Source organism: Phoenix dactylifera, chromosome 11 (genome assembly GCF_009389715.1).
Source record: "Phoenix dactylifera cultivar Barhee BC4 chromosome 11, palm_55x_up_171113_PBpolish2nd_filt_p, whole genome shotgun sequence".
NCBI classification, from domain to species: domain Eukaryota; kingdom Viridiplantae; phylum Streptophyta; class Magnoliopsida; order Arecales; family Arecaceae; genus Phoenix; species Phoenix dactylifera.
Window position 1 is genome coordinate 9,401,136 of NC_052402.1, and position 14,914 is coordinate 9,416,049.

At 41.2% G+C, this 14,914-nt stretch overlaps 1 protein-coding gene across 1 annotated transcript; it reads right to left on the minus strand.

The window, feature by feature from the left end:
* Positions 1-734: 734 nt before the first annotated feature.
* On the minus strand, positions 735-6,256 carry LOC103703407 (trimethyltridecatetraene synthase-like). The gene is made up of 3 exons (XM_039131515.1): positions 5,757-6,256; positions 3,011-3,518; positions 735-1,607 (listed from the first exon to the last, which is right to left on the minus strand). The coding sequence occupies exons 1-3, from the start codon at positions 6,167-6,169 to the stop codon at positions 978-980; spliced, it is 1,551 nt and encodes a 516-aa protein (XP_038987443.1). The 5' UTR covers positions 6,170-6,256; the 3' UTR covers positions 735-977.
* Between the last annotated feature and the right edge of the window lie 8,658 nt (positions 6,257-14,914).

Below are 14,914 nucleotides of genomic sequence, written 5' to 3' on the forward strand. Positions count from 1 at the left end.
GCGGCAATCCCCAATTGAATGGCCCGGAGCATGCCACAAAGCCCATTAGATAATGGGCCGTTACGCAATGCACGAAGGCCCACCCAAGCTTGACTCAGTTACATGCATGCACCTGTTCTTCTAGTTGACCAATACTATTTGTTGGATCGCATGCCCCCTAACGCGTTTGATTTGAGAATAAGGCACGGAATAGGCTTTATTAGACTAATCAGGTGTACCAAGATGAGGAAGAGCAGTTAATTCCAACAAACTTGCTTATACCTAAAATAACAATTCCGACAGGAGGCTGGAATCAGATGATTTCTCGAATAAGGGTCTCTTTTAATCCTTCACCCTTGTGCTATATGGACCGAAACACTCTGAGACCTAGAGTTATCCCAACCAGGACCGAAGAATTTCATATTTCAGATAAGTAAGAACAACTATTCCGACAGGAATAACTATCTCAGCAGAAATAACTATCTTTTTCCCACTTTTATGTGTTCCCAAATAATATATATGCAACTTAACTATATGGACACCATTTTTCATCAAAGAGAAAAATTATATATTGGTCACCATACTTTTATTTAGCCCTCAGAGCTGAACAAAGAGAAGGCTTGTAACTCGTGGCCAGTCACAGGAAAAGGAGGAGGAGAAGAAGAGAAGGGTTAGATTCTTAATTATCCAAACAAGCTCTTAGACATGCTAGCTTTCATCTATGTATCTTAGTTTTAGATCTCATGCATACGTAATTAAGTAATATGCCACTCTTTTACATCTTACGAAATTGCATTTACCATTATCACTCTTAACATCATATACCTTAGTTTTACATCCTTCTACATCACTCTGTTACATTAAAAGCCAGAAGGATTTACCATTGTTACTCCGGATACTTTTTTGTGATAAGAAACGGAGGTAGCGAAGTACCTCCGCCAAATTTATTGATATACTTATATTTTTATTGGCTGGATTGATTCTAAGAGGCTCTAAAATCACACAGCATATAGATGAGCCGGGAGCTTCGGCTCGACGACTACTTCGAGTGGCACCTTCCTCGGTGTCGTCGCCCCAAAGATCTCCTCCATGCTCAGGTCCTCCACCTTCATCCCATCAGGTAGCCTCCATGCAAAGCCATGCAGCAGGTTGGCCAGGCTCAGCTGTATCTCCATGAGCCCAAGGCTGTAACCAGGGCACATCCGCCGCCCGGACCCGAATGGCAGAAGCTCGAAGTCCTTCCCCTTGACATCTATCGAGCTGCCGATGAACCGCTCCGGCCGGAACTCCTCCGGCGCATCCCATATTCCAGGGTCCCTCCCAATGGTCCATACATTGACCAGAACACGGGTCCCGGCCCGGATGTCATAGCCGGCGACACGGCAGTCTTCCATGCATTGCCGGGGAATGAGCATGGGTACCACTGGGTGCATCCTCATGGTCTCCTTCATGATTGCCTCGATGTAGGGGAGATGGTGCACCTCCTTCTCCTCGACCCACCGGCTCCTTCCGATCACCCGGTCGAGCTCCTCGGTAGCCTTCTTGAAGATTTCCGGCCGTTTGAGGAGCTCGGATATGACCCATTCCATGGTCACGGCGTAGGTGTCTGTGCCGCCGGCGATCAGATCCTGGGCCATGGGAGCAAGGAGCCCGTGTTAATTGGACCTTAACAGAGTCTTGCGAGCTTTCAATTAAGAAGAACAAACAAACTCTTGTGGGCTAATTGAACCGGTCCGGTCTAATTGCTGGTTATGTTTCAAGCCGCTCTGATTTGTGGTCGGCCTGGGCCAAAACTAGATCCTGATGTACTTGGTAGAAAATAACTGCGTACTTAGCAAGTATGGGGGTGGACGTGTTTATTTCTCACAAAAAAAATAAATATTTTTAATTGAATATAATTTTGTTCTCTATTTAAGCTTCAAAATCAAGTAGATCTGATATTCTAATTAATTAAAAGTAAAAGATCAAAATCAATTATTATGGTTGGTCTTGATTTATATAATATACTAAAAATTGTATTATTTTAGTATATTATATGGTATGTTTTTATGTCAAAAAAAAGGGTAGTAAAACATGTTGCATGTGCACGACTCTTGCGGGTGGGCCAATCTATTATCATCGAGGACATATCATGTTTCTTAAAAAAAATGAAGTAAAATTCTTTTAGCAACTCAAAAATATAATTTACATTAATATCACTCAACTAGTGTGACGTAGTCTTATTTAGAGTTTAGTTTGGCAAATATCTAGACTATTTATTGATGCGGTAGGTAGGTCGTCAAATTGGAACACAATATCTGCTCAAAGAAAGAAAAAACAAAAGGGTATACAAAAAGTAGAATACCTAACAATCTCAACTATGGGTTAGGCACAACTAATTGTAGCTCATAGTTAGCTTATATTTCAGGCCACAAGGCACATATAATTGGCCTCTCCCTCGGTAAGGCTCATCGAGAATGACTCATGGGACCCATAAAACATGTTAGGTGCCAACATGGATAGAAATTATATCTTATACCATGTGCACCATATGATGGTGCGCCACACCAATCACCTCAGCTTGCGACTTTTTATAGCCCACAATAATGAGATGAGGCGATTAGCATGGTGCACTGCCATGTGGTGCACAAAGTGTAAGGTATGATTTCCTCCAAAATGGATGATATATTGTCGAACAGATTTCTAAGTTGATCGTCCTAGTCGTAAGATCTGTTTCTAGAAAAAATTATTGATTGGATCAGATCCACCAGCTCAGCAATGGAACGGTCCAACTGCAAACTAACATATTCAGAAACGAAGAAAAAGACAGAGAAAGGAAAATGGACCTGCATGTTAGCTTTGCAGTTGGATTATCTAACCAATAATTTTACCCCTTTCCGGATGAGTTTCTTTCTCTAACATGTTTCGAGCAAGCCCATATAACCTAACCCACACGTTCTTGGAGTACATGACCCAGTGTGTTTAGAAAATTAATTATCCCTTTATAACAGTTAGCTGTGCGTGGAAGAAGCCGTGACCAAGAAAAAGACACCTGAGTGAACCCCTTGACACCACGCCTCTCAAGCTTGACCTCCAAGTTGGGATCGTCGGCAAGTAGCAGGAGAACATCGACCATGTCCTTGGTCACAAACTTCTCCCCCTCCCGTCGCCGCCTCTCGCCGTGTTCATCAAGCACATGCTCGAGGAACCTATCGAACTTCTTGCCAATCTTCTTCATCCTCTTGATGTAGCCTTGCAAGTCTAAGAAATCCAGCCATGGTATCGAATCTCCGATGTTCATGACGCCGTTAAGCAACATGAACTCGTCGAGCATCGCCTTGAACTCCACCGGCGACACAACTGAGCTCTCGGACTTGTCCAAATACTTCTTCCCCAGCACCATTCGGCTTATTATACTGAGACTGGCGTTTGAGAGGTGGTCGCTGAGGTTAACAGGCCTCCCTGAGGAGTTGAAGAGGTCCCGGAGGAGGTTCTTGACCTCCTCCACTCTTATGTACTTATAAGAGTCCAGCCTTCTCGCACTGAAGAGCTCCGTCATGGTTACTCAGGAGTTGGGGGCTTATAGGCCTGTGGTGGTGGGCCCATCGATCTCCCACTTGCTTTTTGCGGATGACTGTTTGTTGCTAGCTCGTGCGACATGTCGTGATGCTCGGGTGTTGGGTAGGATTCTACTGGATTATTGTGCCATGTCTGGGCAACGGGTTAACTTCTCGAAATCCGCAGCTTGCTTCAGCCCGTCTACCAGGCAGGAGGTGAGACACTCTATCAGTGAGATATTAGGGGTGGGTGAGCATGGAGGTGTGATGAGATACTTGGGGGTCCCGCTCTCAGGCCGGCGTCTGCGAGGGAGCGACTGCTCTTTCCTGGAGGCCACAGTTAGGCAGAGGCTGGAGGGCTGGCAGATGCACTCACTATCCATGATGGGGAGGGTCACTTTGGCTCGGTCGGTACTCTCTTCGATTCCCATTTATTTGGTTTCACATGCTTTTATTCCAGTGTCAGTTTTGAGGTCCATTGAGCAGCTGGTTAGGAATTTCATCTGGGGGAGGCAGGATGGCAGGGGTGGTATCCATTTGTTGGCCTGGGAGGTGGTGTGCCAGCCCACTAGAGATGGAGGTTTGGGGGTGCAGTCACTATTGGTACGGAGGGAGGCTTTATTGGCTCGTCACGTAGCGAGGTATGTTTTGGAGCCTGATTGTATGTGGTCCTCTCTGCTGAGGGCCAAGTATGGGGCCTTGGTTGCTGATGCGAGAGCTGGCCGTCGCCATTCGGTGGTATGGCGGGAGATGTGCGCCAGAGCACGGAGGGTTCTACCGGAGATCAGATGGGTTATAGGTGATGGTCGCTCCGTTGATGTCCTGGAGGATTGCTGGGTGACTGATGTGCCGATTAGCCGTATGCCGACATTGGTGGACTCGGTGCGTCTTGCGGGTCGGAGGGTCAGCGACTTGTTGGATCCAGACGTGGGCAGTTGGAGGGTGGGGCTTGTTCGAGAGGTGTTTGGGGCGCAGTTGGCTGAGATGATTTTGGGTCTTCCGGTGCCTTCCCAGGGGGAGTCTGACAGGTTGGTATGGGTGCCGACGGGGCGATCACAGGTGCGAGCGAGGGATTTGGTCGCCCTCTTCAGTAGAGAGTCACCTAGACGGATGGAGGGAGGCTGGATCTGGAGGATGCGGATACACCCACGGGTGGCGCTATTCATCTGGAAGGTAGCCTGGGGCTGCCTTCCCACCAGGAGTCAGCTAGTCAGGCGGGGCATGAGGGTTCCTCAGGAGTGCGAGGTGTGTCCGGCCAGTGAGGAGACCATTCAGCACGTGCTTTTGCAGTGCCCTAGGGCTCGAGAGATATGGAGGTCGTCTTCAGCACCTATTCCCCACTTCGTCGGGACGACACAGGATTTCATACAGTTATTGCGGGCTTCGGTTCGGAGTCCTAGGCTGGTGGAGGTGGGCATTACTAGGGCATACCTGGCCTACCATATCTGGTTGGACCGGAATGCTCGTATGTTCGAGGGCAGGAGGTTCTCGGCGAGGATGGTCGCAGAGAGAGCCGTGCTTCAGGCTGGGGAGGTTATCTCTTGCTTTGGCGAGTCTTCACTTGGGATGACTAGGGACATCTGGGGTACCCGCAGTGCTATTTTAGCGCCCAGGTTTGCCATTGTGTCCTGGGTACCCCCACCCCCTGGTTATCTTAAAGTGAATTTTGATGGCAGTGTGATGACGGACAGGAGGTCGGGAGGGGCTGGATTTGTTATACGGGACCATTTTGGGAGTCTGGTCGCAGCAGGAGGCTGGGGCACGACGGGGCTCACGGTCGTTGGGGCAGAGCTGTGGGCTGCCTGGGCGGGTATTTCCTATGCGCGGCGGGTGCTCGGGGCTGGCCGGCTGTATCTTGAGGGGGACTCCTCCGTAGTCATAGACTGGATCCGGGGTGCTGATAGATATGGGGATGGACATCCGCTCATTCGGGAGACCCGCAGACTGGCGATGGAGATGGACGAGTTTATGGCAGCGCACATTTTCCGGGAGGCAAACAGGGCTGCTGACTGGGTTGCCTCCCATGTTGCACGACATTCTGGGGAGATCCATTGGACTTCCACGGTGGAGTTACCGCCACAGCTGTATTATTTACTTTCTTCTGATTTGGCAGGATGTACTCACGTTAGAGCTATATGAATTGCCGTTTTGACCAAAAAAAAAAAAAAAAAAAAAAAAAAAAAAAAAAAAAAAAAAAAAAAAAAAAAAAAAAAAAAAAAAAAAAAAAAGAGCTCCGTCATGCACATCTTGCGGGCCTGGCGCCAGTATGGGCCGTATTGGGACCAACCGATGTTGGAGTAGTTGTAGGCGGTCCACTTGCCGGCGGCGGTCTTGGGCCGGCCACAGAAGGTGACATCATGGGTCTTTAGGATGAGCTTGGCCGTGTCGACGGAGGAGGCGACGATGACCGGAAAGGAGCCGAAATAAAGGTGCATGAGGGGGCCGTACTTCTGCGAGAGAGCGTGGAGGGAGCGGTGGGGGAGGGAGCTGATGAGGTTGAGGTTTCCGATGACGGGCAATGGCTTTGGGCCGGGGGGCAGGTTTAGTTTACAGAGGCGCCGGCGCCGGCAGAAGAGGGATTTGAGGAGGAGGAGGAGGAGGAGGATGGATGCTGGTAAGGTTGCTAGATATGTGGCCCATGATGGTAATTCCATTGGTGGTGGTAGCCGAGGGGGAGTTGAGGAGGAGGAGGAGGAGGAGGAGGAGGGGTGGTGGTGGTGATGGCTGGGAGAGGTGCTTGTGGTGGTAGCTTGCGCTGGGGGTATGGGGTTTATTTATAACGTGAGAAAGTCATTTGAGCTTCTCCCTGTGTGTTTAGTTATAATCTCATTGCCCAATGCTTAAGATAAGAGTGTAATTACCACATGTTGTAGTACTAGAAAGATGCCCTTGGCTCATTGCTTGCTGAGCTTGTCAATCTCTCTCTCAAGTTGCCATCACGACTGAAGGGGACCCAATTACAAGCAAACAACTTTTGTACATCGGGGACCGACTAATTAATAATGGATGACTAGAGGGAGTCGTGAGATAACCGAGAATCATTTGGCAGAGCTTTTAGTGGCTCAGGAAGTACTTTTCGTCCAAAAAATATTTTTAAATAAAATAAATGTGTTCGATAAAAAAATTAAAAAACTGTTTTATTTTTATCGGAAAGTTAAAATAACTTTTTGGAAGAAGATCTAAAATAGAACTTCTTCGAAAAAGCATTTTTAGCATGCATTGAAAAACTGTAATAATAATAATTTTTTTCTTTTTGAACTAAAATACCTATGATAAAATATTATAATTACAAAAAAATATTCCTTTACATTTATTAATATATAATGATAATAAGTATAACAAGTTATACATTTATTATTATATTATACTATAAATATAATATAATATAATATAATATCATAATACATTAATATGTTATATTATATAATATCAAATTATATTATATTATTATGCTATTGTGTATAATATTATATTACTATATTATAATTATATTATATTATATTAATATGAATATTATACTATGTCATATATTTATGTATTAATATATATTTTATTTTGTTTTGCTCTGTTGTATAATACTATGCAATATTCTTTATGGTCATTTTGTTATACCAAAAGTACTTTTTCAGTTTGTTTACAAAACACATATTAAAGTTTTACAGCATTTTATAAATATAGTTAGCAAATAGTAAATAGCTTTTTATAAAAATTTTATTCCAAAAAATTCTACTTTTGAAAACTCTACCGCCATCCGCTTTCGTTAATCGTTGCATCATACGGTTGTAAAAACGAACGGGTTTCAAAATAGAAGACGGCAAATCACGTTTTGTACATGAAAGAATAGTGTACTTTTTTATGCTCTATTATTGGATTGCGCTATGATTACTTCGAGATTTATGCAGACGCATGACTCCACTACAACAACAATAAAATATTCCGACTCTTTTGTGCTGACGCAAAAAAGAAGCATCGGCAAATTAGTGAGCACACCAAAATTTGCCAACACTTTTTAATAACATCGGCGGATATTAAACTAAGAAACTAAGTTTATAAGATGACACTTCTAAATATCGTCGGAGGCCAAAGAACAAAAGAGCAGACGACGCCTAAAAAAGACGTCAGAATCCTACTTACTTAAAAGAGCCGAATTCCTTCTGATGCCACCAAGTTGCACGCAAGCTTAATTAGGTTACATCTTATGGGTCGAGCCTAATTTCTTGAACTATTATTTTCATGTTTATTGCTTCAGGTTGATTAATGAGAGGTTTTTCCTTTGTATTTAGTCGACAGTAGATACAATAACTCCATTTCACCTGAATGAAATCTCGTGGATTAAATGAGTAGATATTCTTATTGTTCCAAACCTCCACATGCATGTGAGGTTGTTGTCCAACTTCCATAGCATTCCTTTGTGAGGCAGCATTAATTCACCTTGTTGGATATCTTACCAAGAGAATATCCATTCTGGACCAAATAGCTCTTGGATTAAATAACTAGATTGGATATCTGGATCTTTTATTCATGATATAGACTTTGTCGGCAAAATTTGCCCGCACATAGCATGGACCTCAAAGCCTTTTTTTCTTTTTTTTTGAATCGGCCTGCCATCAAATGCATCCCAAGTCCACTGTCACGCCCCCGCTTCCGCGGAGCACGTGAGGCACCTAGTGCCCACGTGAGGGCCACATGAGGGGGGAAAACACGGAGCTCCCCTGCCAGATATTGTCCGGTTCCGGAGCTTCACGCAAGCATCCTTCACCCCTCTCCGGTTTTGTTTTCCACCCAAAACGCGTCTGCAGGATTTGGAGACACCCGCCTCATATGCCCAGGCTCTGGAACGAGTCTTTCCGATGTGGGACTATTGGGTCTCACATCCTTCCCATTATCGGACAGAGCCGTCCTCGGCTCTGATACCAAAATGTCACGCCCCCACCTGCGCGGGGCACATGAGGCACCCAGTGCCCACGTGGGGGCCATATGAGGGTGGAACACGGGGCTTTCCTGCCGGATATTATTCGGTTCTGAGGCTTCACGCAAGCGTCCTTCACCCCTTCCCGGTTTTGTTTTCCACCCAAAATGCGTCTGCAGGATTTGGAGACACCCGCCTCATATACCCAGGCTCTGGAACGAGTCTTTCCAATGTAGGACTATTGGGCCTCACATCCATGGCGTATGGAGATCTTGATATGGTATGAATCACACATGTAGGGACCTTTTCACTCCATATGTATCACGTTTAGCAGAGCAAAAACCATATGGGGCGGGCACCGAAGAAGGAAGTACGTGGCAAGCTTGCCATCTTTCACTCAGCGCCCATCTTAAAAAGTTAAAACAAAAAACATCAAAGAATGAAAAGTAAATTGCATGTGGCATCCTCTTATGTCCTCGTCAAGCCTCTCTATCTGTCTTATTTATTGTCAAGTCGTATCTTACGTTCGTAAAGTTGTCCTCCTTCTTTTCTAATCTTTTTATATTTCTTTAAAATTCTTCTTTCTTTTTAGATCTTTGCGCCTAAAAGCTCATAGAATCTAAAAAATAATATAAATATTTGCTTACGTCACACAAAACTAGAAACCTGTGTTGTGCACTGGCATTAATTTACCGATTTTTATATTATGTTCTAGAAATCATATATCGATTTACCAAGAGATGTATAATAGCTTATTAGGTGACTAATTTACTTGGTAAAAAATATATTATGAAAACTATATATCAATTTATCTGAAGGCGTGTATTAGATCACTGCTAAGTATGTATCAAATAAGCTTATAATATGTATCAGGAAGTCGATGAGTATGTATCACTTGGACATATAGTGTATACTGGTAAATATAATATTCTGCAAATTATATATCAATTTGTTTAAAAATATATAATGAATCGTTAGATGACTAATTTACTAAGTATGTATCATTGGCTATGTACTATATACTGATGAATATCTTGTTTTAGAAACTATGTATTGATTTACCTAGAGGTGCATATTGGCTTGCTAGATGACTAATATGTCTAGTGCGTATTATTTGGCCATATAATATGTGTCAGTAGAAGGCATATTCTGAAAATGAGAAAAAAAAAAGAAGATACTGCATACAATTTTCTTTCCTTTTTTATTTTTTAATTATGGGACTGATTACTCCGTTATTAGGAGTCCCTAGCTTTTGAGTTTTTTTCTTTAAAATGGGCACCAGAGAAAATATGGCAAAATAGGAAGCCCGTCTTATTTTTTCTTGTCTGGTACCTGCCCAATACGATTTTTGTTCGGTTTAGCATTTCTCTCCTGTTCAATCTCACATGCCATGCATGCTACATCGGCAGAGTTTGGTAGTTTTTTATGTACTAGTAAAAATCAACACCTCAATTTTATATAATCAAGTGTTTGCTAGTGTAGATAATTCTAAACCATTTTACCCCAAAATGAATTAGCCCATCCTATACGATGGAATAGTTTAGTCTAAATTAGGTGAAAAAGTGGCTTCGCAAACTTCTTAAAAATGTTTATTATACCCATAAAATAAATTGCTTTTCTATCATTTGGTGGGTTAAACCGTAAAAAAAAAAAAAAAGGCCTTCACTCCATCTAACCTTCCTTTAATTTACAACAAAATGCGAAAAAGTCATTATTTTATTCCAAGGACAAAATGGATGTCTTGAAGTTGCTAAAGCCACTCTTCCACCAATCTAATTTTTTTTTATCCAATATGGAATAATTGATCCACCACATATAGTGGAGTTTATTTCGGAGTAAAGTGCATGAGGATTAAATTAATCCATTTCCCCTCTTAGAGTAAGTGGGTCGGGAGTAGTTTATTCCTGAGGTACCCATCCACCAAGAGCCTTTGCCTAAATCCCCAGCACATTTCTGAAGTTGGACAATTTAATAAAACTACTGGGTCACTGTGGTTGAAGTGGGGTGCCTCAAGTTCCCTGACAAGGTATGGGATCATTAGGATTATAGGGCAGTGGTCTTTGCTGGAGTCTACGATAAGAACAGAATAGCGTAGCCTTCTCTTCTTTCTTCTCTCTCTATTATTATTATCATTATTATTATTATTATTATTATTATTATTATTAGAATAGATAGTGCATCATATAAACCTAGTATGAATACATATAAGAAAATCAAAAAATATCACAAAGTGTGATTGAGAGAGCTGACGAAGTGGTCCATAAAATCTCTTTCGAGTGCTTCGCCACAAAGGAAGCAATCTAATTTGTCACACCATTCGCTGGTGCATTCCCTCGAGCTGCTTCAAATGTCGACCAAAAGTGGGTAGAAGGACGTTGCCTCTGCCTGACCCCAATTCAACCGACCACAGTGGCCGAGTCACCCTCAACTGCTATGTTGTCAGCTCTCAGGATCTGCCTAGCATAGATAATACCTGCTCATATCGCTCTGAATTTTGCACCAGGAATCGAGATATCAAAGACCGTAGATTCACTTATTGCCGGTAGCCTCGAGTCCGAACCTCGGATCATAAAGCCGGTCTCTCTTCTGCTGCCATCGTCGGATACATTACTATTAAAGTTGATCTTGAGAAAACTCGAAGGTGAGAGTTTCTAGCAGACAATTACATCGCCTAGTCATTACTTAAAATATTTATTATTTTGGCACCTTTATTGGCAGCTAAACTATGGTTCCAAAATTCAAGAAATGTTTAGCATCATTGATCTTCTGAGATAAAGAAGCCATCTTGCAAAAATGGACATGTCTCTTTTTTTTTCTTTTTTATTTTAGTAGATTTTGCATGTTTTTGTGGAGGACCTTTATTTTAACTAGCCTATTAGAGTCTTGTATCTTCATTGAGCATTCGTGGACCATCTAATCTTCAAGGCAAATACTACACAAGAGGGTGTAACAGATGAACTCTATGCGACTAATCTTTATGCACAATCTGATTGTGATTGTGTGTGTGAGAGAGAGAAATTTAACAAACAAACACTCAATATTAGGGATGCAAAATGGGCCAACAAAGGGGTTCAATTTTGTATGTGCTTCGGCTGGTTGTTGCACAAACCCCATGAAGATTTTGCATAGGCACCATATTTGTCTGCCCTTAGGGAATTACAATGCTGTTTTGGAGACATAAAATGTCACGCCGCGGATTAGGCAATAACACGAAACCCTCAAAAAAAAAATTCTTCATAAAAATTTATAAAATAATATAATTAGTCCAATTTGATTTGCTAAACAAAAAAAGCTGAGTACAGAGCATCTAAATCTAGTATTTGAATATTTAATACTATATAACCCAAACTTTATAGTCATAACTATATTTATTGATAGCTTGCAATTATACTTCGAGCTTTATTCTTTCATTCTTTATTCATACATGAGTATCCATCAGACAATGCTATAAAAACATGAATCGTGAAGATAGTCACATACTTGATCCCATTGCAAAGCCACTCATATCAATATAATTTATATTTTTATAGTCTATATACATTAAATTGACCTATAATACAAAAATTAGCAAGGTTTGTGCCAGGTCACTTACCATTATTTGCCCAAAGATTACTAGGTTCAGTTGGGCAAATTTTTTGTACCTATCAAAACTATTTAAGAAGAATAAATTACTTACTATTCATTATTTAAAAATCTAAATGCGAATTAAAAAAACTCTAAGTAATCCAAAATGGACTTAAGCAAGCTTAAGTGTTGACGGGGTAAATCGGTTTAGAATCTACAAATCAAGTAGAGAGTAAAATGTTGAACAAAGGAGGAGACCTCTTTCTTCTCTTATTTTTTTTCTCTATAACTCTCTTCTCTATCATCGGTTGAGAGCCCACCCTAACAAGAGATAGGGGAGGTGAAGAGAAGGCCTCCGGCTCGACATCGGCTGCAACCGGAGGAGCAGCCAGAGCACAGTAGACGGCTCGTTTGGTTCGCGGGAAAAGAAGGGGGGAAAGTGTGGCCAACGGGAAAGTAATGAGATGCCTCTTGTTTGGTTGGAGTTTTCAAAGGAGAGAGAAGGGAAAGTTGTATTCCCATGGGAATGTGATTCCCACATTTCATGGGAAAGTCTTTCCCATGAGAAATATGGGAAAGTTACTTTCCCATGAGGCGGGAATCACTCCATTTTTACTTTTTCCCAAAAAGTCCCTTCAGCATTAAAGAAGCATTAAAGAGGTATTAAAAACCTAATTTTTATTAAGGGCAGAATAGGAATTATATAAAACTTTCCTAGAAAAGTGGATGGCTAACCAAACAAAAGCACCTTGGAAATTTGTCACTTTTCCATGGTCAACCAAACATGCCAAAAGTACTTTCCTAGGCATCCTCTTTCTAGGAATTTGTTTCCCAGGAATCATATTCCTAGGAAGAAAAATGCTTTCCGCGAACCAAACGAGCCCTAAGTAAGCGTTCTTTCTTTTTTTTATATATCTAAATTCGGCGACTCTTTATCAGATTCTGGCCATTGTTCGATCGCAAAGGGAAAGAAGAAGGGAGGAGACGGGACCTTTACCTTGGTTCCAAAAAGGCAATGTGACCATGATTCTGACAGCCCGGAGCTTATTCCCCTCGGTACGGATCCTATTTAAACCCCTCTTCTAGTATTGGCCCAAGAGAACTCAATGTCGACTGACCCACAATTAATTTGAATTTTTCTTTCCGTGTCTTCATCTACTGGGCTTGCTTAAACTGACGGATTTTTGAAACCTTTACAAGAAGTTTCAGTGTTATAAATTCGGATTGATGTAAGATCTTGATTTGTTTAGGCCCAGAATGGGAATAAACTTGATGGTCCATCTTGTTCATGGAGGCAATCCCTAGGAAAATTATGAAGTACTAACAAAAGTTGGAAGATTACAAACTATGGTCCACGTAGCACATTGAGACACCCTCTTGTCTTCAAGGAAGGTCCCCGGAGGGTTGTGGCTTTTTTTGGTGATCTTTTTATGAGGAGAGGGTTGTGGCAGCTTACCACCGTGCGCATGCTTGTTTGATTAGTCATGTTAGGTGGTGAGTTTCTCAAAATAATCAGATAATAAATTGTGCTGAAGATGTAAAAATATTTTATAGTTCTTGGGCTACTCTAAGTAGGCCTGTTTCTATTTCTTAACCGTCAGCTAATTAGGAGAATGCATCTCATATTATTTTCTCGGTCCATTGTAAATAATTTTTTTTATTTTTTAGCATAAAATAATTATTTAATTTTTTGACCATTTGATACATAAATCAAAGAATCACCAAATTATATATTTTTTATATAAATAATTTAAAAATAATAGATCACATTCAATAGTTGTTTATGATGGAGCTCATGTTGTAGTTAAAACTTCGTCTCCCCCACCATCTGCAATGCTTCGATGTTAGAGAGCATCCAACAGCCAAAGGCCAAAAAAAAAAAAAGAGAATTGGAGAGAAGGAAGAGAGCAAAGAAAATGAGGGAAAGAAATAAGGGAAGAGAGAGAGAGAGAGAGAAAGGGAGAGAGGTAGAGAGAAAGGGAGGGAAATGAAAGAAACAAAGGAGAGAGGAGGGAAGAGGAAACAAGGCTGGAGAAAATATATAATATAGATATAACAATTATGGGCTACTGTGGCTTCTTATTGTACTCATGCTTTTGTTGAATTTCTAACTTATTTATTTTTTGATTAAAAGAGTGGTGGTGCTTCAGCCACCATTTTGCTACAATTGAAGGAGTCCTCTTGAGATGAAGAAGTAGACAAGTGGTTATAAAATTGTTAGGCTAGAAATGCCAAAATATTATAGTTGAATCATGGCTCTCTATCAATCAAGCATTCATCACATGCTTCACTTACACTTATTACTTATCTATTTTATAATATTGAATTAATATATTTCATATATCCAAATAATATTTCAGTAGTCTATAGGATCATGACTGCCTATCAATTGTAATTTATTTTTATTGATCACACACAAGATACATCTCATTAATAAGATTACTAGCTTGTATCACATGTATGATCGTCTCTTGACCAATCAAATGCATCTAAGCTCTCAATAAACTAATATCTCTCAGCAATGGACCTCCTCCAAAAATAACAATTTATTATTGAAATTAAAATATTAGCTATTATTTGCCTAGCAAAGCACTGGATCTTTAACAGAGAATCCCAAACAATAAATAGTGTATAATTTCAGATTGAATCAATGGTTTTTTTGTTCATGTTACTAATCATATAATTGGATTTATTTATTTGTTTAACTATATGAAGATTAAAATTTTTATATGAATGGAATAAGCATTAAAATAACCATCATTATAACTAGATAAAGGGATAAAGAACAGCCGTTTCCATAAATAGAACCCCCAAAAATGAATGCCTTCGTAAGCTACCACTCCTCTTATATTTTACACCATGCAAGCATCACACATGCCGAATTCCAAACGTAGCCACGCGATCTCAAAATTCACCAATGCCACCA